At 40.7% G+C, this 25891-nt stretch overlaps 1 protein-coding gene across 1 annotated transcript in view; it reads left to right on the forward strand.

Annotated features, from left to right (window-relative positions):
* dnah1 (dynein, axonemal, heavy chain 1) overlaps window positions 1-25891 on the forward strand; it is a 32110-nt gene that overhangs the window by 2914 nt on the left and 3305 nt on the right. The window contains exons 8-68 of the mRNA XM_056734772.1: window positions 62-314; window positions 498-655; window positions 4440-4651; window positions 4733-5031; window positions 5128-5278; window positions 5367-5560; window positions 5749-5974; window positions 6060-6179; window positions 6363-6445; window positions 6611-6752; window positions 7138-7293; window positions 7400-7598; window positions 7824-8077; window positions 8266-8478; window positions 8683-8847; window positions 8930-9051; window positions 9453-9558; window positions 9754-9933; window positions 10063-10203; window positions 10312-10475; window positions 11048-11158; window positions 11710-12004; window positions 12100-12213; window positions 12325-12474; window positions 12552-12638; window positions 12718-12904; window positions 13476-13567; window positions 13775-13929; window positions 14154-14331; window positions 14400-14594; window positions 14805-14924; window positions 15019-15177; window positions 15355-15462; window positions 15587-15727; window positions 15826-15986; window positions 16594-16751; window positions 16837-17010; window positions 17224-17402; window positions 17491-17718; window positions 18185-18381; window positions 19011-19146; window positions 19391-19599; window positions 19896-20067; window positions 20160-20351; window positions 20516-20626; window positions 20723-20908; window positions 21004-21195; window positions 21354-21521; window positions 21719-21910; window positions 22108-22239; window positions 22493-22618; window positions 22740-22859; window positions 22962-23111; window positions 23261-23421; window positions 23544-23769; window positions 23875-24070; window positions 24256-24407; window positions 24530-24726; window positions 24797-24941; window positions 25052-25210; window positions 25723-25854. Of these exons, the coding sequence (XP_056590750.1) occupies window positions 62-314; window positions 498-655; window positions 4440-4651; window positions 4733-5031; window positions 5128-5278; window positions 5367-5560; window positions 5749-5974; window positions 6060-6179; window positions 6363-6445; window positions 6611-6752; window positions 7138-7293; window positions 7400-7598; window positions 7824-8077; window positions 8266-8478; window positions 8683-8847; window positions 8930-9051; window positions 9453-9558; window positions 9754-9933; window positions 10063-10203; window positions 10312-10475; window positions 11048-11158; window positions 11710-12004; window positions 12100-12213; window positions 12325-12474; window positions 12552-12638; window positions 12718-12904; window positions 13476-13567; window positions 13775-13929; window positions 14154-14331; window positions 14400-14594; window positions 14805-14924; window positions 15019-15177; window positions 15355-15462; window positions 15587-15727; window positions 15826-15986; window positions 16594-16751; window positions 16837-17010; window positions 17224-17402; window positions 17491-17718; window positions 18185-18381; window positions 19011-19146; window positions 19391-19599; window positions 19896-20067; window positions 20160-20351; window positions 20516-20626; window positions 20723-20908; window positions 21004-21195; window positions 21354-21521; window positions 21719-21910; window positions 22108-22239; window positions 22493-22618; window positions 22740-22859; window positions 22962-23111; window positions 23261-23421; window positions 23544-23769; window positions 23875-24070; window positions 24256-24407; window positions 24530-24726; window positions 24797-24941; window positions 25052-25210; window positions 25723-25854 (10181 nt within the window). The remainder of the gene's footprint in view (window positions 1-61; window positions 315-497; window positions 656-4439; window positions 4652-4732; window positions 5032-5127; window positions 5279-5366; window positions 5561-5748; window positions 5975-6059; window positions 6180-6362; window positions 6446-6610; window positions 6753-7137; window positions 7294-7399; window positions 7599-7823; window positions 8078-8265; window positions 8479-8682; window positions 8848-8929; window positions 9052-9452; window positions 9559-9753; window positions 9934-10062; window positions 10204-10311; window positions 10476-11047; window positions 11159-11709; window positions 12005-12099; window positions 12214-12324; window positions 12475-12551; window positions 12639-12717; window positions 12905-13475; window positions 13568-13774; window positions 13930-14153; window positions 14332-14399; window positions 14595-14804; window positions 14925-15018; window positions 15178-15354; window positions 15463-15586; window positions 15728-15825; window positions 15987-16593; window positions 16752-16836; window positions 17011-17223; window positions 17403-17490; window positions 17719-18184; window positions 18382-19010; window positions 19147-19390; window positions 19600-19895; window positions 20068-20159; window positions 20352-20515; window positions 20627-20722; window positions 20909-21003; window positions 21196-21353; window positions 21522-21718; window positions 21911-22107; window positions 22240-22492; window positions 22619-22739; window positions 22860-22961; window positions 23112-23260; window positions 23422-23543; window positions 23770-23874; window positions 24071-24255; window positions 24408-24529; window positions 24727-24796; window positions 24942-25051; window positions 25211-25722; window positions 25855-25891) is intronic.

The raw sequence follows: 25891 nt of genomic DNA on the forward strand, positions 1-25891 counted from the left end.
TAGCCTATAGGTGGCTTCAAGCCACATCACTTTTTCATGTGTCAACTGATTTTCTTCTCAGGTGTTTTGTTACTGCAGGATGGGCAATACTGGGTTCCTAGAATCAGACTGCTTTTTTTTGCGGAAGACCCACGTGTTTTTGCCCAGAGAGTTCTGTTTGCCCAGAAATCAAGACAGGAAACAGAGACCTCACTTCTGTACCACTTGTCCATTGACTGTATGCCAGTCTGGAGTGGCAGCCCAACCCTCGACCCCAGAAGAATGGAATGCATCAAAGAATATGCCTGCTCCACACCAGGCCTTCAACTTGAATTGTGAGAATAAAGAAAATATTTAATAATTAACATTATATATATCAGTATACAGTTTGTTAAACATAATTGATCTCGCACACTGTACTGTATTGTCAAAACTTGGGGTTGGTGCGTTTTCTTAGTAGACCGCACTGGGGCTAAAGTTTTTACCTGTGTTGTATCTGTAATTTGTGATGTCTTCAGTCTGCAGGAGTGCGAGGAGCAGCTGGAGAGGGAGATTCATTTAGAGTTTAGTCGCACTATGAACCAGATGTCCTTTGACAAGGTGGTACAGGAGAACCCAGAAGAGTTCTCCTATATCAAAGTCCCACAGAAAGAACCCGAGAGGGTGCCTAAGAGAGGTCAGTCACTGATGGGCACAGAGAGAGACTTTATTAAAGTAACAGGGGAGAGAAAATTCCTAAAGCAACAGTTCATTCAAGAAGTAATTTACTCAACCTCATGTTGATTCATACCTTTATGACATCTTGTGTGGATCACACAAGTAGATTTTAAGCAGAATGTAAAATGAAAGTGAAAGTCACTCTCGTTATATGAAAGAAGTTTCAATGAAAGTGTTGACTGAGGCTTTTATAAAATAGACATGCTTTGTTTGACAGAAACATGGCTAAAGCCAGATGATTTTATTACTCTAAATGAATCCGTTCCCCATGATTATTACTATAAACACGAGCCTCGTCTAAAAGGTAGAGGGGGAGGTGTCGCTGCACTTTACAAGAATTCTTTTATTACCTCTCAGAAGTCTAATTTTAAATACAATTCTTTTGAAGTCATGGTACTTCACGTATCGACACCTAATACTAAGGACAAAACATTTTTAAAATTTATTCTAGCTATTGTATATAGGCCTCCAGGGCACCACACAGATTTTATTAAAGATTTTGGTGGGTTCTTATCAGAACTAGTACTGGCCGCAGATAGAGTCCTTGTCGTCGGTGACTTTAATATCCATGTAGACAATGATACAGATGCCTTGGGACTGGCTTTCAAAGACACTCTTAACTCCATGGGCGTTAGTCAACATGTGTCAGGACCCACTCACCTTCGTAATCATACTTTAGATTTAATACTTTCTTATGGTATAAATGTGGACGATGTTAAAATCGTTCAGCAGAGTGAAGATATTTCGGATCATCATCTGATATTATGTTTGCTTCAATGGCCTACGGCTGCAAATCAAACTCCTTGTTACAAATATGGTAGAACGATCACTTCAACTACCAAAGATGCGTTTCTCGATAATCTGCCTGAATTGTCTAAAATATCTAGCATGAGTAATAACGTTGACGATTTTGACACTACTATTGAAAATTTTAACTCTACTTTCTCGGAAATATTAGACATAGTTGCTCCTCTGCGTTTAAAGAAAATTAAAAATAGCAGCCCAACACCGTGGTATAATGAACACACTCAGACTCTAAAAAAGGCATCCCGTAAAATGGAGCGCAACTTTAAGAAAACGAATTTAGAGGTATTTCGTATAGCATGGAAGGATAGTACTCGAAATTACAGGAATGCATTAAAAACGTCTAGATCCGCCTACTTTTCAACACTAATAGAGGAAAACCATCACAACCCTAGGTTCTTATTTAACACCGTGGCTAAATTAACAAAAAATAAGTTGTCATCGACGTCAGATTCTGATTATCAGCATAACAGTGATGAATTTATGAACTACTTCACGAGTAAAATCCAAGATATAAGAGAAAAAATTATAACAATGCAACCTGTAGTGAAATCCGCTGAACAAACTAACTACAGCACCCCTAAGGAGAAATTGCAATTATTTTCTACAGTAGATCACGATGAACTGTCTAAAATCATTAGATCATCCAAATCAACAACATGCGTGCTAGACCCTATACCTACAAAACTACTGAAAGAAATGCTCCCAGAAATTATAGATCCTCTTCTTAGTATTATTAACTCATCTCTGACATTAGGACATGTGCCTAAAGCATTTAAGGTGGCTGTTATAAGGCCTCTTTTAAAAAAACCCAAACTCGACCCTAAAGAACTAGGGAATTACAGGCCTATATCGAATTTACCTTTTATATCTAAAGTTCTGGAAAAAGTAGTTTCAACTCAATTATGCTCCTTCCTCCAAAGGAATGACATTAATGATGAATTCCAGTCTGGATTTCGAGCATGTCACAGTACAGAGACTGCTTTGATCAGAGTTACAAATGATCTGCTTTTAGCGTCTGACCGTGGCTGTATTTCGTTATTGGTGCTGCTAGACCTCAGTGCTGCATTTGACACCATTGACCACAGCATACTTCTACATAGACTCGAAAATTACGTTGGCATTAACGGAATAGCATTGAAATGGTTTAAGTCTTATTTATCCGACCGTTTTCAATTTGTAGCAATAAACAATGAGGTGTCCCGCAAATCACAAGTCCAGTACGGTGTACCACAGGGCTCAGTCTTGGGACCCCTGCTCTTCGCATTATACATGCTACCTCTAGGAGATATAATAAAGCGACACGGAATTAGCTTTCACTGTTATGCTGATGATACTCAACTTTATATTTCCTCGATGCCTCATGAAACCCAGCAGTTTCATCGAATAAAGGATTGCATAGTTGACTTAAAAATGTGGATGAGTAACAATTTTTTACTACTAAACTCGGACAAAACAGAAGTGTTACTTACTGGATCGAAAACTGCTATGCGTAACAACCAAGAATACTGCTTAACGATTGACGGATGCTCCATAAAATCCTCGTCATCAGCTAAGAATCTTGGCGTTGTATTCGACAGTACTCTCTCATTTGAAAGCCATGTCGCAAACACCTGTAAAATTGCATTTTTCCATCTTAAGAATATATCTAAATTACGTCATATACTGTCACTTTCAGATGCAGAGAAATTAATTCATGCATTCATGACATCAAGACTAGATTACTGTAATGCACTTCTAGGTGGTTGCCCTGCGGGCCTATTACAAAAACTGCAACTGGTTCAAAACGCGGCAGCTCGAGTTCTTACACGTACAAAAAAGTATGAGCATATAACCCCGGTTCTGTCAACCTTGCACTGGTTACCTATAAAGCATCGCATTAACTTTAAGATCTTGCTTATTACCTATAAAGCCCTACATGGTCTAGCGCCGCAGTATTTGAATGAACTTCTATTGTATTACAGACCTCCACGTACATTACGCTCTAAGGGGTCCTGTCAGTTGGTAATACCTAGAATTTCAAAATCAAGTGCAGGTGGTAGATCGTTTTCTTATCTAGCGCCTAAACTTTGGAATATTCTTCCCTGCACGGTCCGGGAGGCAGACACACTCTGTCAGTTTAAATCTAGACTAAAGACTCATCTTTTTAATCTTGCATACACTACACCTCCATAATATTAATCCTCAGAGGATTTAGGCTGCATTATCTAGATCAACCGGAACCAGGAACACATCCAACAACAAATGATGCACTTGTTGCATCAAAGAGTGCAGAACAGTACTCTACTCTCAGCCAGTCTTGTCTCTTTGTTCCAAGGTTACCGCAGGATGCAGTTCATGCCCAGACCTGATGGCAGAGCTGAGAATGGAAAGCGGTGACCTGACAAGTGCTAAGAGGATAGAGCTGGATAAAGGACGCGACAACTTTGTTTTTCCTACAACATTTCAAATGCTATTAGATTGTTAATGATAATCTTTAATCCTTAATTTTTATATTTTTACTAAGCCTTGTTGTGCAAGCACTGTTGAGCTTGTGCAGAGGCAGCAGCTTTTGCCAGAGGGGAACTGGAATCCCCTGGTTGGGCCTGGGTTCCCCTGAGGTTTTTTTTCTCGATGGGAGTTTTGGGTTCCTCACCACCGTTTGCATATTGTTTTGCACTATCTGCCTGGCCGGGGGGGCTGCTTTAGAATTCATACTTGTATTAAATGTGTCTCATGTACAGCTGCTTTGTAACAATGAAAATTGTAAAAAGCGCTATATAAATAAAGTTGAGTTGAGTTGAGTTGAGAGTTTTAGTCAGTTCTGTCTTTGAGTTCCGTCGGAGCAAAGACTTCTACAGAGTCTCTACAATTTTCTAGATATTACCCTGAGCAAGTGTCCAGCAACAGGTTGCAGGTTGCATTCAACTAATATATTTCCATTTTTCTACCTTTTTTAGGTTTAGTGCCGGTCCCTGTCTATCCATTTGAGAATAACCGGAAAGCCTTTGTCTTTAATTCTCTGCTCACTAAGCCTGAGGTGATTGCTGTGCTGTCAAAAGTGAGAGAAGAGTGTGACCGGGTTGTTGAAATAGGGCTGTTCCAAATCACCTTCAGAAAGCCTCTTCCCCTTGAGGAGTTTGAGTCGGCACAGTCCCATAAATGCACTGAGGTAGCAAACTTGTTATTTGAACACAGACACAACAAGCACGCAAACAAGCTTCTGTGATGTCATATATTTTTTTTCATACAGGTCCAGCTGTTCCTGCAGGACTCGTGGTTGACAGCCCTACTTAGCGGGATTTTGTCTAACCTAAGCAATGAGGGTCGTGGCTGGTACAATCTCACCTCATCACGCTGGGATGTTTACCGCCAGTCCAAACTGTGCCGCTTGATGGCACTGGTCCGCTGCATCCAGCAAGATTCGCTCAGGTTTCTGGTGGAGGATTCTCTTGCCCGCCTGGCCAAATTAGTGCTGGATGCATGCCATAGTATCATAAACTGCCCCAAAGATCTCAGCTGGGGATCTGACCTTAAAAACAGCCCATACATGTATGTAAATTCTCCTTATCCAAAAAAGTTATCTAGTCAGAGGCGTTGTTTTTGTGTTGTATGTAACATTGACTTATTTTGATTTACTCTATGTAGGCCAAAGAATAAACCACTGTTCACGGTTGAACTGGTGCTGGATCAAACTGGGGTCCGTTATAGTACTCCTCTAGAGAGTTTCGAGACCTCCGTTGTTAACCTGTTTGATAAAGGGATCCTGTCAACACACAATGTGCCTCAGCTAGACAAGGTTGCCGTTCTGATCCATTGACCCAGTATTTGCACTGAATAAATAAATGGTTGTAAATAGTATGACTTTCGTTCTTTTCTTTTCCCAGTTTGTATTGAAGAACTTGTTCATTGCTGGTGATCTTGTGCTGGAGTCGGTTGGCTTATGGGAACCTGAGGTTAAGAATTTGAAAGAGACCATCAGTTTAGCCCTAAGACAGGCTGTCATACCGCTCAAAGCTTACGCCGATGAATATAAATGTTACCTCGAGCTTCACAACTTGGACATCAATACATTTTTAGAGTAAATATCCATACACTTTAAAACATTTGATTAGAAATGTTACTATCCACTATCATAGGAAAAGACCTATTTTGACCTCACACCTTTATCTTTGTTCTTTATATTATAGACAATATGCGTTGACAGTATGCATTGTAAAACTCATTAGACTCCTACAAATCTAGCATATGTATTACTATTTTTCTAAGGTTGAACAGTCAGGAAAACCAGACTCCTCAGGAGGTAAGACAAGAAGTCCTGGAGCACCTGAAGCAGATAGAGAATTTGGACAAGTCTATTCCCTCCAATATTGTCCTCGGACCCTTCCTGGTCAGCGTTGAGGAAGTTCGGCAAAGTCTGGTGAATAAACGTAGGGCCCTCGCGAATGCTGTGCTCAACAGACTTGCCCTGAGGTTACGTCAACAAATGCAAGACGTGAGTCACCCTTCTGTTAGTACTTGAAACAATCTAATTAAGTCTGAATAAAGTGCTGTTGTTTCATGTTATTTGTGTGTTTCAGGCATGTAAGGAGTGTAAAGCCATCAGCACAAAGTTGTTTGAGAAGCCCAGCAACATTGAGGAGCTCACTGAACAGAGGGAATGGATGAAACTGGTTCCCGAACAGCTCAAAGCTCATGAAGTATATTTACAGCTGTTTTTCATCACAACAATGACATGAACCGCATCAGTCATGACCCATCATGCCTATTTATTTCTCAACTTGAGACGATTTTTAAGATAATTTTTTTTAAGCATTCTCGCTGTGGTGTGTTGCCACTTTGGTGTACTTTAATAGTGTTTCTGTCTTCTTCCTCTCTTGTAGGAGCTTTTATCCAAAGCGATGTCCGATTATGAGCTCATAGATGAGTTCTTCTACAGTCTCTCCAATGAAGACGTCACTGAGAAGTAAGTTAGATGCCTTCTTTAGGCATCAAGGGGAGGTTTAACATTACTTTAGAGTCACTTTGATCTATAAGATTTGTATAACTAAAGTATCTAACAATTTTTTGTAATATATAACTGACCTGTGAGTGTTTAGCAGCTGGATAATAAATGATGTTAAATGTTTAGATGGACAGCAAGGGCTTGGCCATGTAAGATCCTGAACCAGATGGAGACAGTTAGAACCCAGATCGCTGAGGATGAAGAACGCTTCCTTAAGATACAACTGGTTGACCAAAACAACTTCATGGAACGCTTGAACATCCTGCAGGTCAGGCTCAATGATCCTCAATTATACAAGTTAACTTTCTGTTTTGGTTCTCTTAAAGGTGCTGTGTGTAAATGTTTAGAGAATCTATTGACAGAAACGCAACATCATATACATTACTATGTCTACAGAGGTGAATAAAGATATTACACAATGAATTATGTTTGTACAACCTTAGAACGAGCTATTTCTATCTACACCGCGGGTCCACTTGCATAGAATTTGCCATGTTGTTTCTATGGTAGCCCTAAACAGACAAACTGCTCTACAGAGCGTGTTTCGTCAATATGTTAACGGCAAAGAATTGAAAGTGTAAAGACATCTTAGTTTTGTGTCAGCCACCGTAGTGCTTCGATAGGGGTGGAGTAATCCCTGTGTTTATTTTCAGATGGTGGTGGCTGGGTTAGCCGCTTACACAAATGTTGGACGAGCACACGAGGTGGCCAATGAAGTGCGGCGAGTGGGCAAGCAGCTGAAGGAGTGTCAGGAAATGGCACAGCTTTACAACAATCGAGAACGACTCTTAGGCAAACCAGTTTCTAATGTAAGAAAACTCACAATGTGTTAATTCTCCCTGCAAACTACAGACAGATGATTTATCGTTAAGCTCTTATTTACATATATATTTCATATTTTGCGTGGTGGTCCAGTATACTGAGTTACAGAAGCTGAATCGAGAATTTCAGCCATTTCATGACCTGTGGAAGATGACCTCCGATTGGCTGCGCTGGCACGAAAGTTGGCTCAATGACCCGCTGTCAGCCATCAATTCTGAGCAGCTGGAGCGTAATGTCAATGACGCTTACAAGACTATGCACCAGTGTGTCAAACAGTTTAAAGACATTCCTGGTGAGTCCAAAGACAGGTTGAGGTATTTAAGATGAAAGAACACAGACACTGTGTTGTTCCTGATGTCAAGAACAATTTAGCTAACTTTAATGACACCCCTTTTCCAAAACCTTACAGATTTTAATGCGATTCTGGCAAACTCAGGCATGCAGAATGCTGTATCTCTTAAAAAAGTGATTTATTCCCATCTATGTCACGTTATTCTCCTCTCTGTCCTATTTTTAGCCTGTCAGGTAGTGGCAACTGAAATACGAATCAAGATCGAAGAGTTTCGTCCCTTCATCCCTCTGATCCGGGGCCTGGGGAACTCCGGCATGCGAAGTCGCCACTGGGAGCTTCTTTCTGAGCGTATCAATGTGAATGTGAAGCTTAAAGCAAACCTCAACTTTTCCCAATGTTTGGAGCTGGGCCTGCAAGACCACGTGGAGGAAATCACCCGTGTTGCTCAGGAGGCTGGAAAAGAGTTTGCTATAGAGCAAGTGAGCAACAGCAGTGCCGAAAATGAACTTTTTTACAAAATATTTATTTCATAACAAATTGAATACATTTTGTTAACCTTCATATTTTTCTATGCATATAAAAGACACAATGTGTCATCCTGTGGTCAACCCTGCAGGCACACTTTGTCATGGAACAGTTTGTTTGCTCTTGTGCTGTCACGTCCTAGGCTCTGAACAAGATGGAGGAAGAGTGGTCAACAGTGATGTTTGAGGTGATGCCATATAAGGAGACGGGCACGTACATCTTAAAGAGCCCAGATGAAGCATCTCAGCTCCTAGATGACCACATTGTCATGACCCAGAGCATGACTTTCTCTCCGTTTAAAAAACCCTTTGAGGAGAGAATCAATAAATGGGAGAGTAAATTAAGAATGACACAGGTAAGCCAATCTCATACTCCAGTTTAATTGGGTGAATTCTGGTTTGGGTTGAATTTAGTTGTAGTTCATTTGGTGACTGTCATTTACAGAATGTTTATTGATGCTCAACTAGAATGAGTACACATCAATACTGAATAAATTCTGAGTTTAACCTCAAGGCTGTGGAAGTGAATTGCTATGTATTGTGTTGCCCACTGCTGGCAGGATGTTCTAGAAGAGTGGCTGATCTGTCAGCGCTCGTGGCTGTACATGGAACCCATCTTCAGCTCTGATGACATCAACCGCCAGCTGCCTGTGGAGGCAAAGAGGTACCAGACTGTAGAGCGCACCTGGAGGAATATCATGAAGGCTGCCCATGATAACAGACAGGTGAGCGGGATCTGCTCCAAAGCTCATACTGTAGGCTACAGTCGTGTAGCTTGTAACGCATGTGATTTTTTTGTGAGTCCAGGTGATCTCCCTGTGTTCTGATGCACGTCTGCTGACCACTATTAAGGACTGTAACACTTCACTGGAGCTGGTGCAGAAAGGATTAAGTGAATACCTGGAAACCAAACGTGGCGTCTTCCCCAGGTGAAAGCAGTCAGTTTTTATGGCTTTATTTGGGATCTGCACTTAAAGCTGCAGTTTGTGATTTACAGCAATAATCAACAAGCATCATTTAAAACTTTGGTTCTCAAAAAGGAGTTTCCTGTTCTTAAAATAAGGTCTGTATTATGGTCCTAATGTATCATGTGATATGTAAGGCCCTATAACAGTAAATGCAGCTTTTAGAAAACCTGCAAGATCCGTTCTCTGACTATATCTTGTTCTGGTATCTGGATAGAATTAAAAATTTAACTTATTTGATACTTTTTTATCATGATGTCATCATTTAGGTTCGTTGTCATAACATTTCTTGACCCATTAAGTAAAATTCACGGATGCCAGAATTGTTTTATGGCATCACATGATAACTGCTTTTTTGTATGTAGGTTTTACTTTTTATCAGATGATGAGTTACTAGAGATCTTGTCTCAAACTAAAGACCCAACAGCAGTGCAGCCACATCTCCGCAAATGCTTTGAAAACATCGCCAGGGTGAGTCCTTCGATATAATCGTATTTAGTACCGTCATCAGACCTCATGCCTATATGCGTCAACGTTAAAGTTTGTTTCTTTCATATAACAAATCCAAGTTATTAGACAAACTCTAGATGTTCGTTTAATAATGTACTGTAATATTTTAGTCAATTTCACCTAGAAGCCTCTTAGAAATAAGTCTGTCATGTACAGCTCCAGTTCCAATCTGATCTGCTGATCACTCACATGTACTCTGCGGAGGGAGAGGAAGTCCAGTTGGTCTCCCCGGTTTCTCCATGTGGGAATGTGGAGAACTGGTTACGTGAAGTGGAGAACTCCATGAAGGCCAGCGTGAGAGATAACATTCGCCGCTCGCTGCAAGCATATGTTGAGGTATGAGCTCACAAATCAACCATGTTTGCACATATTTAAAACCAAACTACATTTTGCTTGGTTGGTGCAAGTGGCCTGGTAAGTGAAATAAAGTTTTGCCAGATATGAACCAGTATGAACTCTCTGTAGAATCCTCGTGGAGAGTGGGTGTTGTCCTGGCCTGGTCAGGTGGTGATTGCCGGCTGTCAGACATTCTGGACCCAAGAGGTGTCAGAGTCTCTGGAGAAAGGAGACCTAGCCGATCGACTCTACCCTGAGTTAGAGACACAGGTATAGCTATTCATAGCTTGAAATTTTAAGTGGTAGTGCAGTGTATTGGATTGGATTGGTGAAGATCCTTAAAACCAAGTCTTTGTGCGTTTGTGCACACACGAACAGTTGAAAGATTTGGTGCAGCTGGTGAGGGGTCGCCTGTCAAAGATGCAGCGCGCTGTACTCTCCGCCCTCATCGTGATTGAGGTTCATGCTAAAGATGTGGCTGCCAGGCTTGTGGAGGAGGGAGTTTGCAGTGTCAATGACTTTGAGTGGATCAGTCAGCTGAGGTTTGAACATTGATAGTAACACTGCTTATTTAAATGAACTGTACTTTTAAATATGTGATACTGACTTCACACTCTCTGTGTTCATCTGAATAATCCTGGATTTATAACTCAAAATATATTTTATATATACTGAATATTAAAGTCACCATGCAATCGAACAGGACAATTCTAGGTGTTTTACACAGTGTTGCAGTGATTATAATAAATGATTTATCCGTGCACACCATTGTTTTTTTTATTCATTTGCGCTTGTAATCTCTAATCAAAAACGTTAAGCTCCTCTCCCCCTCTCAAAAACAACTTTTCACCACATGACGTCAGCAGCAAAAAAGAGGTAGGACTGTACTGACTGTCCAATGGCCAGGCATTTTTGGCCCTCCCCTGCAGGCCCAATTTAAAACAAACCAATCAAAAAGGGAAGGGCACAATAAAGCCCTGCCCTATATTTTTCTTCTAATATCAGAAACCGTTTCACTCGTAAACACTTCACGATATGGAACGGAAGTCTATTGCAACTTCCGTTTCATGGTGACTTTAAATATTCAGTCATTTACAGATGTTTGTGTTTCTAGGTATTACTGGCACGATGATTTGTACATCAGAGCGGTAAATGCCGAGTTCTTGTATGGTTATGAGTACTTGGGCAACTCAGGGCGACTTGTTATCACTCCACTAACCGACAGGTGACATCCAGACAACCACACTCTGTTTATACTTAACCAGAAAATGCTTTATTCAATTTAATTTCACATATGTGACCCTGGACCATAAAACCAGTCTTATGGGTACATTTTTCGAAATTGAGATTTTTACATGATCTGAAAGCTGAATAAATAACCTTTCTATTGATGTATACATTGTTATAATAGGACAATCTCTGTCTGAGATACAACCGTTTAAAACTCAGGAATCTGAGAGTGCAAAAAAATCGAAATATTAAGAAAATTGCTTTTGAAGTTTCAATCAGGGGCACTCCGGCAGGCCATCCATTTACAAAAATATATATTTAATATATTTAAGGTAGTAAATTTACAAAATATCTTCATGGAACATGATCTTTACTTCATATCCTAATGATTTTGGGCATAAAAGAAAAATCTATCATATTGACCCATAAAATGTATTTTTGTCTTTTACCAAAAATGTTCCCGTGCTACTTAAGACTGGTTTTGTGATCCAGGATCACATGTTAAAATATACCGCCTTGGCTTAAATATACCTGTCCACTACACAGGTGTTATCTTACCTTGACTGGGGCGCTTCACTTAAAGTTTGGTGGTGCCCCCGCGGGCCCTGCGGGCACAGGGAAGACGGAGACCACTAAAGATCTGGGCAAGGCTCTGGCCATCCAGACTGTGGTCTTTAACTGCTCTGATCAGCTGGACTTCATCGCCATGGGAAAGTTCCTCAAAGGCCTGGCTAGTTCAGGGGCTTGGGCCTGCTTTGATGAATTCAACCGAATCGACGTAGAGGTTTTGTCAGTCGTGGCTCAGCAGATCACAACCATCCAAAAAGCCCAACAGCAGAGAGTGAGCTAAAACGCACACTGAGCGTAGAGGATACTTTTGGACGTCTTTTGAAACACAGCACATGTGTGTTACAGTATGATGTTTGTTGTGTACAGGTGAAGACGTTTGTGTTTGAAGGAACGGAAATTCCTCTCGTTCCGTCCTGCGCTGTCTTCATTACAATGAACCCTGGTTACGCCGGCCGTGCTGAACTGCCGGATAATTTAAAGGTGCTCACAAATAGCATTCTAAATCATTAAATAAGATGTACTTATTTTAATAAATACTGTATAATACATTTCAATAAGTCTGATTCATACTATGTATGGTTTAATACTCAGGCTCTCTTCCGTCCTGTGGCTATGATGATCCCCGACTACGCCATGATAGCAGAGATCTCTCTTTACTCCTTTGGCTTTAGCGATGCCAAAGTTCTGTCTAAAAAAATCACAAGCACCTTCAAACTGTCTTCAGAGCAGCTCAGCTCACAGGTTTGAGTGTTTATCAGCTTTCCATAACCGTTTCAATTCTGATTTCACTATAAATCTTAATCCATGTTTTGTGTTAGGATCACTATGACTTTGGGATGAGAGCTGTGAAAACTGTGATCTCTGCAGCTGGAAACCTGAAGAGAGAGAACCCTGATATGAATGAGGTTTGATGATGCACACCATATGTACCATTTATTCTGTTTTATCCTTATTTACGCATCACACTCTGTGGTTTACATACAGGAGCTGATATGCTTGCGTGCCATCAGGGATGTCAATGTACCAAAGTTCCTCCAGGATGACCTCAAGCTCTTCAATGGCATAGTGTCAGATCTCTTTCCCAAGATCCGAGAGGAGACGATAGACTACGGCATCCTGGAAGAGTCAATCAGAAATGTCTGTGCAAACAAATGCCTTAAAGATGTAGATGGTGAGTTTGTGGGGGTTATAATGTGATCAAGAAAAAAGACCAAAAAAAATTCTGGAACTATTGTTTGCTTTTAAAGGCGGGGTGGGTGATCTTGTCCAGAAACATTTTTTGTCATGTTGGTCGGAAATCTCTTAGCAATCAAGAAGTCTAATGGTCAAATAATATTTTTAATATTATATATAATAATTATATATTGCCTGTGAAAGGCCTAGGACCAAAAAACTTTGCCCAATCAAAACGTTCTGGCTGAACGCTGTGACTGGTCATGTTTACATTTTCAGCCAACGTATTTTGCATACCCCCTAAATAATTTAATGGATTTAGTTTGAAATTCATAAGTGGATTTACAAAAAACATTCATGTGTTTGGATGAGGTGTGGCCTTGGACGGCAAATCGCATAGTGGGTAGGATTATAAATTCAGTGCTAGCAGGCTAAAGTTAGAACCTTTCCAAATCAACCATCCTACCTTTAAGTCATTTTAAATGCATTTTTAGTGTATGATCAAAGTTCTGGCGTTAACACAGCATAAACAAAACATGTCTTTAAATGTTTTATTTTCTGTCCTGCAGGCTACATAACCAAGTGTATTCAGTTGTATGAGACCACTGTAGTTAGACACGGTCTAATGCTGGTCGGACCATCAGGCTCTGGAAAAACTAAGGTCAGTTTAATACAAAAAGCACTGCAATAATGGAACAGAAATCATACTTGAATTAATCGTTCCACTTTAGATTTAAAGAGTTGAATCTACAATTAATCTTTCTTTTATTGTACATCCTAAGCAATTTATTTCATAAGGTCTATGCTAAAAAATTGATGCTCCTATATTCACTTAAATCTCCACACACGCACTTTCACACTTTTGTAGTGTTATGAGGTGCTAGGAGCGGCCATAACAGCTCTGAAAGGTCAGCCCTCAGTTAGTGGAGGAGTCTATGAGGCTGTACACACATATGTGCTCAACCCAAAGTCCATCACTATGGGTCAACTCTACGGAGAGTTCGACCAGCTCACACATGAGTGGTGAGTGGATTCTGAATTTACAACATACTGTAGGAATTATAAATTCTCCAAGACATGTTGCAGCATTAGATCATATAGGAATACTGTACAGTATGTACACAATCATTTGTGGAGTAGTAATGTGAAAAGCATTATGCACATTGGATAAAAATGTGTACCCTGTATTGATGCTTTTGATATAGAGAAAACACACACTCATATAAACACACACTGTCTGCCTGCAGGACAGATGGTATACTGCCCTGTCTGATTCGGGCCGGAGCCACAGCCATGGACCAGGAGAACAAGTGGTACATGTTTGATGGGCCGGTTGACGCTGTGTGGATCGAGAACATGAACACAGTTTTGGATGACAACAAGAAACTGTGTTTGAGTTCAGGAGAAATCATCAAACTCACTGATGTAAGAGAAGTTCTGCCTTTGTCTCTTGTTTTTCATTCGCGTTTTTCTGACAAGTCTTCTGTCCTCAGGTGATGACGATGATGTTCGAGGTGCAGGACTTGGCGGTGGCGTCTCCTGCTACAGTTTCCCGCTGTGGTATGGTCTATCTGGAGCCCAGTATTCTAGGACTGAGTCCGTTCACAGAGTGTTGGCTTCGCACCATCCCTGACACATTTCAGCCCTACAGAGATCAAATCGACTCTCTCTTCAAGAGGTTTTTACAGGTGATAAATTTGTGCAAAATTTTCTGCTTTGATTAAAAATATGTTCAACATTGGAGATGTCACTTCATATTGATTCAAGAGAACAGGTTATTGCAAAATTAATAAAGTACAGCATGTTTCTCAAATATCAGTTTATTTTATGTGAATATAATGTTTTGTACGTGGGTTATTATTTAATCGTTTTTTGAGATCTTGTTCTTCTAATCTCAGGACTCCATCAGATTTGCACGTGAGTCAGTAAAGGAGGTCATCACCTCCATGGACAGCAACCTCACCTGCTCTCTACTCAAACTTCTGGACTGTTTCTTTCAGCCCTTCATCCCACAAGAGGTCAGAGCGTTTAAGTGTTCCTTTTTGGTTTTAGAATGGTTACGTTCAGTTAAATAGCTGTTTTGGAAGATCTAACCTGTGTGTATATGGTAAGGGTAAGAAACCTCCATCCCAGGAGATAGTGTCTCGGCTTCAGGAGCTGATCGAGCCGTGGTTTATCTTCTCGCTCGTGTGGAGTGTTGGAGCCACAGGTGATGCGTCCAGCTGCCAACGCTTCAGTTCTTGGATCAGGGGGAAAATGGCTGAAGAAAAGGTCATTAATAAAATCTACAACCCGTACAAAGCCTCTCTTCTTTCTTCCATTAGGAATGCTATAGACATGACAGTTGAGAGAAATGCCTCATTGTGCTTCACTTTTTATTTTGTAGTTTATTTATCCATAAACAAATATAGCACATAAGGTTTAAAAAGAAGCATCATTGTTTTTCAGGTCCAACTGTGTTTCCCGGAGGAGGGACTGGTTTATGACTACCATTTTGATGATGCGGGAATCAGTCGCTTTGATGATGATGATGAGGAGGAGGAAAAAGGGAGGAAGGTACTGTAAGAGAACAGTTTTTACGTTTAACATATAAATGAAATGCTTGAAGATAGTAGTAAATTCTTTTAATAGTTAAATGGATGAATGAACATGCATTTATTTGATTATTCATATGTTCCAGGTGCAATGGGTAAATTGGATGAAATATGCACAGAAAGTGGTCATCAGCCCAGAAACCAGCTACTCTGACATCATAGTTCCCACAGTCAACACTGTCCGCATGTCTTTCCTGATAGACATGCTACTGTCCAATAAGAAGCCTGTATGTAGTTTTACCTTTCATTAAATGTCATAAGTGGATGCTTTTGTCTGATATATTAAGTGAACACCACATAGATTTACAGTATGTTCCTTTGTCAGGTGTTGTGCATTGGGCCCACTGGAACAGGAAAAACTTTAACCATGTCAGACAAACTGCTCAAGAACATGCCTGCTGAATACATAACACACTTCCTCATGTTCTCCGCCCGCACATCCGCAAACCAGACTCAAGACTTTATCGACAGCAAACTCGATAGAAGGTTTTGTCTTTGCCTCACTACATCTATTCTTCAATTTATTAAACTTAATTGTTATTTTTGTTGATTTATAAGTAGCTTTGGATGAAATCATATGGGCAATTCCAATGAAATGTCAACCTCAACGAAAAAATGTAGTTTTCACAAGCGGTTTTTACTTTGGTAACAGCACAGATTTTAACATTTGGTGGTTCAAATACCCATGTGAGAAATTTGTAAAGCATTTGTATGAGTATTATTGGTTCAGGATTGTGTATTTTATTTTACAGAAATCCTACAAAGTTTATAGTCTCCCAATAACTGCCTCTTTTTTGTCACATGTTTATTTAATTTTTTTTAAATATTTTGTTTTTCATATACTGGCATTTTTTAATGTTTATTCTCTATCAACAAGGGTTCAGTAAAATATAAACAGATGGTTCAATATAATCGTAACAAATTCATTCCATAACATTTTTATATCACATCCGTAATGCATAATGTCTCGACCATAACGCTGAAATTCCCCCATTGCAATATGTAAAAATCTAAATGTACAAGATCATATGACTCTTGATGTGCTGTGGTTAACTTTCATTATGAATTTTGAAATCACAAATCTCATTTACAGGCGTAAAGCTGTGTTCGGGCCTCCTTTGGGGAAATATTTCATCTTCTTTATAGATGATCTGAACATGCCCATGCTGGAAACGTATGGAGCTCAGCCTCCCATTGAACTGCTGCGCCAGTGGTTGGATCATGGAGGCTGGTATGACAGGAAACAGATAGGTCAGTTTAAAACTAGAACTAACCGGATAAAGATTTGACAATGTCTCGTATAGACCGTTAAAATGATTAGTTTAATGTTTTGCAGGCACATTTAAAAATCTTGTTGACATAAACTTTGCTTGTGCCATGGGTCCCCCCGGTGGGGGCAGAAACCCCATCACCCAGCGCTTCACGCGCCACTTCAACTTCCTGTCATTCACTGAGATTGAGGATGCCAGCAAGAGGAAGATTTTCTCCACCATATTAAGGAACTGGATGGGTGAGTGGCAGTCATCATGCGGGATACGGATACGAATTTTCAATGTGGGTTTTTAGCTGGGGGTGTCAAGGTGATTGAGAGACAAGATAAAGAGAGATAGACTTTCATTTATGATATATGACATGATATTTGTTTTTTAAATCAAACACAAGGTGAATTATAAAAAAATACACACAGTAGCACTCATTTTCACTCTATTTTGCTCTGCCATAGAGAAAAGTCCAGAAATTCAGCCATTGAATGAACCACTGGTGAATGCAACCATCCAAGTTTACTCCACCATCTCCTCTGCTTTGCTTCCCACACCTGCCAAATCACATTACACATTCAACCTGAGGGACCTTTCTAAAGTTTTTCAGGGCATCCTGATGGCAGAGGCTGGAACAATAAAGGTACCAATGTCTGAAAACCACAATTCCATTTTTCACTCCCTTCATTGTGGTTAGATACTGATTCTTGAAATCTTGACATCTTTGTCAGAATAAAATCCAGCTTGTGCAGCTCTGGTATCATGAAAGCTGCAGGGTGTTCCAGGATCGACTGGTGTGTGATGAGGACAGGAGTTGGTTTGAGCAGCTCCTCCACACTCACATACATGAGTTCGGGTGTAGGCTGGAAGAGGTGGTTCCCTGCCAGCCAGTCCTGTATGGGGACTTCATGTTCCCTGGGGCCATCAAGGTTTACCAGCTCATTGAGGATAAAGAAAAGGTAGAGGTGGATTATACTGCCTTATATTTGGTTGGTGTCCCAAATCTAAAGTTTTTTTTTTTCTGTCATAGGCTATTATCTTTGGAGGGCTAAACCTGCAATTTTTTTAAATATATAAATGTAATAAAAGGAAATTAATAAAGAAATAAATGACTTGATTACACACATTTAAATAGATATGACAAATACTTATGTGGAAACATAAAATAAATATATATATATATTAAGTTTAAAAATAAATACTGGGAATAATCATTAATCAATATAAGAACGAAAAAAATAGAACACCAATTATGATTTTTAATATAATACCAAATCAAAATTAATTATTTAATCAGGGCATTTAGTCCTTTTTTATTTTCCAATTATTACATACATTTTTAAAAAAAAATCATCACTCTTAACAGGAGAATACTCATTGGTTCTGTAGTTTTCTTAATGTTATGTTCCATAACCTCTATTGCAGTTGGCCCATGTGATGGAGGACTACATGGATGATTATAACCAGACCTGCACCACCAAGATGAAACTGGTGCTGTTCATGGACGCCATCCAGCACGTGTGTCGCATCAGTCGAATCCTACGGCAACCGCTGGGTAACGCCTTGCTGTTAGGGGTGGGCGGCAGCGGACGCCAGTCTCTCACCAGACTTGCCACACACATGTAAGAGATGAAGCCTTTATTATGCTGAACCCTCAAATTATATTACAAGCATTACTAATGAGCGTCAGTTCAATAAGGTCTCATTTTATTTAAACCAGAAGTGTTTTAATTCAAACTGTCTTCTTGCTATTAAAGTTTTGACACTTTGAAATGATATATTTTGTCAACGTGAACAGTGCCTGCAACCTTTTAGCTCTGCCACCCATGCAGAACAGAAACGGGTGATGTCATGATTGGAGCACATACTCATTACAAGCTGCTATATATATATTCAACATCTGTTAAATAATATGTAGTACATAGAAAATAAATTCTCCAAAATACTGGTGGTAAATAAAAAATCATAGCGACCACAAGAGCATAAAAGATGTCAATTTATTCACTAATATAAGCACAGATCTCAATACTTTTGATGAAAGACTTAATGTTTGTTTGATAAGTAGATTATCTGGATATTTTTGCCTATTGATCAATGCAGTTTATCTAGACGTAACATTTTATGTTCTGCTTCTGTCATACTACTGTATAAGGAAATGAGGCATGTTTGGACACAGGGCTTGTCTACGGCTTCTCTTTTGACCTATTTGTTTACACTTTAGCCTGTGTGTGTCCATATCTTGTGCTTTCAGGGCTGAGTATGAGTGCTTTCAGATTGAGCTCTCCAAGAACTACGGCCTCCCGGAGTGGAGAGAGGATATCAAAAGCATTATGCTAAAGGCCGGTCTGCAGAATGTGCAAATCACCTTCCTGTTTGTAGATACACAGGTGAGCTCACAATGGTAAACTGGTTTTAACAAACTTTCTACAAATAATTGATTGGTTCCTGATGACGTTGACTGACACTGCTTACCTCTTTTGATGTGATCTAATGCAACGCTAACGTTTTTACCAATATGTGTATAAATGTTCTTCCACAGGCTATCAATGGCAAAGTCATTATTGTTTCACAAACATAAACTGTGTCCTGTTTTCAACACTATAGTATTTTGAGGTTCCTCCTGGTTTTCAGATTCAGAGTGAATCTTTCCTGGAGGATATAAATAACATCCTGAACTCAGGCGATGTGCCCGGTCTTTACACAACGGAGGAGCAGGAGCGGATCTTTACTGTTATGAAACCTGTGGTTCAGGACATGGGCCAGCAGCCCACCAAAGCAAACCTCATGGCTGCCTACTTAAAGAGAGTTCGCAGGAACATCCACACTGTTCTCTGCATGAGGTATAGATTTATAAGAATATCATTTATTTATCAATTACAATGCCACAAGTATAGGTTCAAAGAAAAACTTGAACTTTGAAAAGTGTGATTATCCTTTTCTAGTTTTGCTCGGCTGTAAATGTATATTTCTGTAATTATGTGTTACATACAATGTGTTTGAAATTAGTTCCTCCCTGCCATGAGAGATATGCATAATTGTAAGAGTCTGTCTTTTGGCTTCTTATGCATGAAGAGATCTCATAATATTGCTCCTCAACAATTGACAACCATCTCTAAATCTTTGTCTCCATCTGCAGTCCCGTAGGGGAAGTGTTCAGGGCTCGTCTCAGGCAGTTCCCATCTTTAGTCAACTGCTGCACCATCGACTGGTTCAGTGCTTGGCCACAGGAGGCGCTACAATCTGTCGCAACATCCTTCCTCAATGAGCTTCCAGAACTGGAGAGTAGCCCCACCGTCATCAAAAGCCTGGTAAGGATTGTGTGATGTGTCTGCGAGTTTAACTACATACAGTTTTTGACATGTGTACAGGAGCATAAAGTGTTATTTTTTTAAATGTTCAGGCATTGATGTGTGTTGAGATCCATCAAATGGTCTCCAGGAAATGTGAGCAGTACCTTGCTGAACTTTCCCGCCACAACTACGTCACACCTAAAAGCTACCTTGAGCTTCTCAGCATATTCTCATCTTTGATTGGCCAGAAGAAGCAGGAGTTACACAGCGCTCGACAGCGAATGAAAACCGGCCTGGACAAGGTAATGAGGGGAAACCAATCAGGGCTCTCGTTTACCCTATAATGAATGAATGAGGCATCTAAAAAACGCTTTATTGTGTATTGCTGTACACCCAAAGCGGTTTACAGTCATATGATGGGGGTCTCTCCTGGATGTAAAATGGTTTTATGTTCCTGTTTGTGTAGTTATTGAGAACAGCAGAAGATGTGAGCAAGATGCAGGAGGAGTTGGAGATGATGAGACCACAGCTAGAAGAGGCAGCCAAGGACACTGTGGTCACCATGGAGAAAATTAAAGTGAATAAAACCAAAATCAAACAAACAAGAATACGAATAAGAATACAGATAAGGAAACATGCCTCATTATTTTCGTTGTCTGGGGAATATGTGTAGGAAGACACGGTAATAGCCGAGGAAACTCGAATAGCTGTGCAGGCCGAGGAGGCTAAAGCCTCTGAAAAGGCTCGCGTGGCACATGCCATGGCCAGTGATGCACAGAAGGATCTGGATGAAGCACTTCCCGCCCTGGACGCTGCCCTCGCCAGCCTTCAATCACTCAAAAAGAATGATGTCGTTGAGGTGCCGCACAACCTTCCTGTTAACACTTTATGTTTATATCCATATAGGCTATTCAAGCACTGCACACATGTGGCTTATTCGTTTTCGGTGTGCAGGTGAGGGCTTTGCAGAGGCCTCCTCCAGGAGTGAAACTGGTCATGGATGCTGTCTGCATTCTGAAGGGTATAAAACCCAAGAGAGTAGCAGGGGAGAAGCTTGGAGAAAAGGTTGATGACTACTGGGATGCGGGAAAGGCCCTGCTGCAGGATCCTGGGAAATTTCTGGAGAGTCTGTTCAAACATGACAAGGTAAAGAGATTTCAGTGTGTTGTCCTGTTGTCTGTTCATTGTGTCTACAGGTTCACCAAAAAGGAAAATTTGCCTACTGTTTATATATATTTCCTTGGGGCATTAAAACAAAAACATTTCTGCTTACACGGCTCATTACGAAATTGTTTTTTGGACAGGACAACATCCCGGACTCAGTGATCAAACAAGTGCAGCCCTACATTGACAATCCAGAGTTCCAGCCCGCGTCCATCGCCAAGGTGTCCAAAGCCTGTACCTCCATGTGTCAGTGGGTGCGAGCGATGCATGTGTACCATTTTGTGGCCAGAGCTGTAGAGCCCAAACGGGTATGAGCTCCATTCATTTTCACAACTGTCATGATTTAACAGGAATCTCATTTTGAATAGGCCACCTTGTGCCATCTGTGCATTGATGTTTCGACTATTTAAAAATGACTAAAAACTGTAGTCATATGTAGCCAGCACATCAGGGTTTTAATATGAATTATAATTGTGTAAGTGTGTGTGTGTTTGTGTATGATCAGCAAGCTTTGCAGGAGGCTCAGGAGGATCTGGAGATAACCCAGCGCATTCTGGATGATGCTAAGCAAAAGCTAGCAGTCGTGGAGGAAGGAATCGCCACACTGGAAGCTAAATATCACGAATGCCTGGCTAAGAGAGATGATCTGGATGCCAAGTGCCAGCTGTGTGAGAATAGACTGATCCGTGCAGATAAGGTAATAGGATGTAGTCACATTTAAAAATATAGGACACTATTAAAACATGCATATTTTTGGTCACAGATGTGTCTATTTTAGGCGAAACCATGCACACTGTTATTTATAGCCGCCAAATATGGGATCTACCATTAAGCTTAACCTGTACTTGTCTTCTTTCAACTATGATATACTGTACAGTATGTTGTGTGTTGCAGCTGATTGGAGGTCTGGCAGATGAGAAGGTTCGCTGGAAAGAGACCGTGCAGCAGTTGGAATACATGGTGAATAATGTGGCAGGAGATGTGTTGCTGGCTGCGGGATACGTGGCCTATCTCGGACCCTTCACTGTGAGTGTTTGTGTCTGTTTCTGTGTGTGGGAGTGCGGCGACTGTTCAGGCAGATATAATATGATGTTTTTAAAGTTAATTATGTGTCTGCTTGTTACACTGGTTTCACACTTTAAAGGGTCAAAAGCGTTTTTGTAAATAAATGAGTGTAGGAACAGACGATCATTGTACTTTAGTAACAAATGACTGAAAATGTGACATGTCCATGAAAATCAGCTGTAGAAAGAGGTTGTTAAGTTTGTATTTTGTGCAGGGAGAGTACCGTTCATTGATGGCTGAGGAGTGGATCAGAGGTTTTAAAGAGCTGGAGGTCCCTCACACACAACAGCCCAACCTGATCAGCACACTGGGCGACAAAGTCAAGATCCGCTCCTGGCAGGTACGAAACCAACCAACTTCACAAAGCAATAAAACCGGGTGTAAATAATTTTTGGTTCATTCGAAGCTGATAATTATGCGTGGCTTTTAGGGAATGTATTTATGTATGTAAATGTGTGCAGATTGCAGGTCTGCCCAAGGATAGTCTGTCTGTGGAGAACGGAGTAATCACAGAGTACTCTCAGCGCTGGCCTCTGTTTATCGATCCTCAGGGACAAGCCAACAAATGGATCAAGAACATGGCAAGAATTCTTTAGAAATGTTGTTAGCTGACTCATGTGGATCATGTGGATCGTTTTGACTTTTGACATGCTGTGTTTTCCTTGCATTTTCTGTTTATGCAGGAACGCGATAACAGATTGGACGTGATGAAGCTGAGTGACCGGGACTTCCTGCGGAGTTTAGAAAATGCTATTCGCTTTGGGAAGCCCTGCTTGCTGGAGAACGTAGGGGAGGAGCTTGACCCTGCGCTGGACCCTGTGCTCTTACGACAGGTACGAAGAAATCAATAAATCTGAGCTCAGGCGGCTCTAGACGCCTTATGGAAATAGCAGATGAATAGACATACACAGCATATTTACATCAACTTTTTGTTGTTACTATTATTTTGGTATTTACTATATTTCCTGTTTGTGTTCTATAGACATACATCCACGAAGGCAACACAGTTCTGAAGCTGGGTGACTCTGTCATTCACTATCATGATGACTTCAAGATGTACATCACCACCACGCTTCCCAACCCACACTACTCACCGGAGATCTCTACCAAAGTCACTCTAATCAATTTCACCCTCTCACCCAGGTAGACCTGCTCGCACCTACCTTTAGATGAGGATGTAAAAGTAGAAGGGGCATTCTGTAAAGCGACAATATTTGTCAACTGGAGTTATGATGTGTGCTGAGCTTACATATGTGTTCCTACAGCGGGCTTGAAGATCAGCTGCTGGGTCGTCTCGTAGCTGAAGAGAGACCTGATCTAGAGGGAGCGAAGAACCAGCTGATCGTGAGCAACGCACACATGAAGCAGGAATTAAAGGAGATTGAAGATCAGATCCTGTCCCGTCTGAACTCTTCTGAAGGGAACCCCGTTGATGATGAAGAACTGATCCGAGTGCTGGCGGCCTCCAAAGTCAAAGCTGAGGAGATTCAGGTAATCATAATGGCTTATAGAAACATTTAAAGGATCAATTCCTGATAGATATTATTATAACAGATAATTAATACAAGGCATTTTATTATTTGCTTAACCCACTAGGCTAAAGTAACGGTAGCCGAAGCGACCGAGAGGGACATTGACGCCACTCGTCTGGAATACGTTCCAGTAGCTGTCCGAGCCCAGATTCTCTTCTTCTGCGTGTCCGATCTGTCAATTGTGGATCCCATGTACCAGTACTCTCTGGAGTGGTTTTTGAGAATTTTCATGGCTGGTATTGCCAACTCAAAGCAAGCAGGTACAATTCCGTTATCTTTTCATTGAGTAATAAAAAACGGAATACAAAAACTCATTTTCCAAAATGATAACTGCACATCAAATGTTTAGTCAAATGTGATATGGTCTGTGAAAATGCATAAGCAAATCCTTGAGAGGCCCTTTCAAGCGTTTCATTTCAATCGCTGCTTTTTCATCTCTCCACAGAGACGGTGAAGGAGCGTATCGTCAACATTAATGAATTCTTCACTTTCAGTCTGTACTGTAACGTCTGCCGCAGCCTGTTTGAGAAACACAAGCTCATGTTTGCCTTCCTCCTGAGTGCCCGAATCCTTATGAACGGTGGCAAGATTGACATGGTTAAATAGATTCAATTGTCATTCAGCATATGCAGAATAAACCGCACAGTTTTCCTGCTGTTACATTTTATTTATTATATATTTGTCTTATTACTTATTACTAACGTAATGTGTGTGTGTAGGCTGAGTGGCGGTACATGTTATCAGGTGGCCGGACCCAGCAACAGGCACCTAACCCGGCACCAAACTGGCTGTCTATGAGAGCTTGGCAGGACATACTGGCACTGAGTGCCATCCCCACATTCAGCAAACTGGCGGAGAGTTTCCCCGAACACAAACTTGGCTTCAAGAGCATATTTGACAGCAACCAGCCACACAGGTACAACATAACTACAGTATAGACCCTGTTAAAGGACCGTCCGCGGTGTTTAATATCTCTGTGTTTGCAGGGAACCTCTTCCAGGCGAGTGGAACCACATTTTAGACTCATTCCAGAAGCTTTTGGTGCTGCGGTGTCTGAGGGCCGACAGGCTCACTCACGGCCTGCAGGATTTTGTGGCTTCACAACTGGGTCAGAGTTTCATTGAGCCTCAGGTACGAGAACGTCATCCACATGTCTGTTCGCAGTCACCTTGGTGATGTTTATTATAAAGTAAACATCTGACTTACTCTTGCTTGACTTGTAATCGGTTTCTCTCTGCCAGACGTCTGACTTGTCTGTGGTGTTTAAAGAGTCGTCTCCATCCACCCCTCTCATCTTTGTCCTGTCTCCCGGCACTGACCCTGCGGCTGACCTGTACAAGTTCGCAGAGGTCATGAAGTTTTCAAAGAAATTGAGCGCCATTTCCCTTGGCCAGGGCCAGGTCAGAAAATTACAACATACTGAAAAAAATTAATTTAGAAAAGCTTTTGTTTCTGTTGAAAAAATAAATTGATTGAATATTTTGAATAAATTTAAATAATTTAACATGCGCTGTCATGGTAGCAAATATATTCCATCTTAGTCAGATTAAGGTGTCCACTCATACCTTTTGGATGTGACAAACATTTTCATAATAGTGGAGCACTAATAAAAGATTCCCCACCCCAGTGCTAATTATGTTCCTATTTAAAGTTCCTTAATGGCAGAAGTGTTCTGTGTCACCTACTAAAGAACTATGACATAACTGAGCTATACACACCTTATATCTTGGTGTATGGCCTGTTTAAGACATAACTGTAAGTTTATGTTTACATTTGTTTGCTCACTGTAACTGATTTGTGTCAGTTAAATGTCTCCAGTTAAAGAGGAATTAAGAAACTAGACATTTGAGTATAGTGAAAGTATGAGAATGAGGGTGTTTACAGAAAGCTGACAGTATATGTTGTGTGTCAGGGTCCCGCCGCTGAAGCCAAGATGCAGAATGCGATGGAAAAAGGGAAGTGGGTCTTCTTCCAGAACTGCCACCTCGCACCCAGCTGGATGCCATCTCTGGAGAGACTTATCGAGAACATCGACCCTGACAAAGTCTAAAACACCAGCTAGCTTTAATAGAGCTTTGTTT

Source organism: Triplophysa dalaica, chromosome 21 (assembly GCF_015846415.1).
Source record: "Triplophysa dalaica isolate WHDGS20190420 chromosome 21, ASM1584641v1, whole genome shotgun sequence".
Lineage (NCBI taxonomy): Eukaryota > Metazoa > Chordata > Actinopteri > Cypriniformes > Nemacheilidae > Triplophysa > Triplophysa dalaica.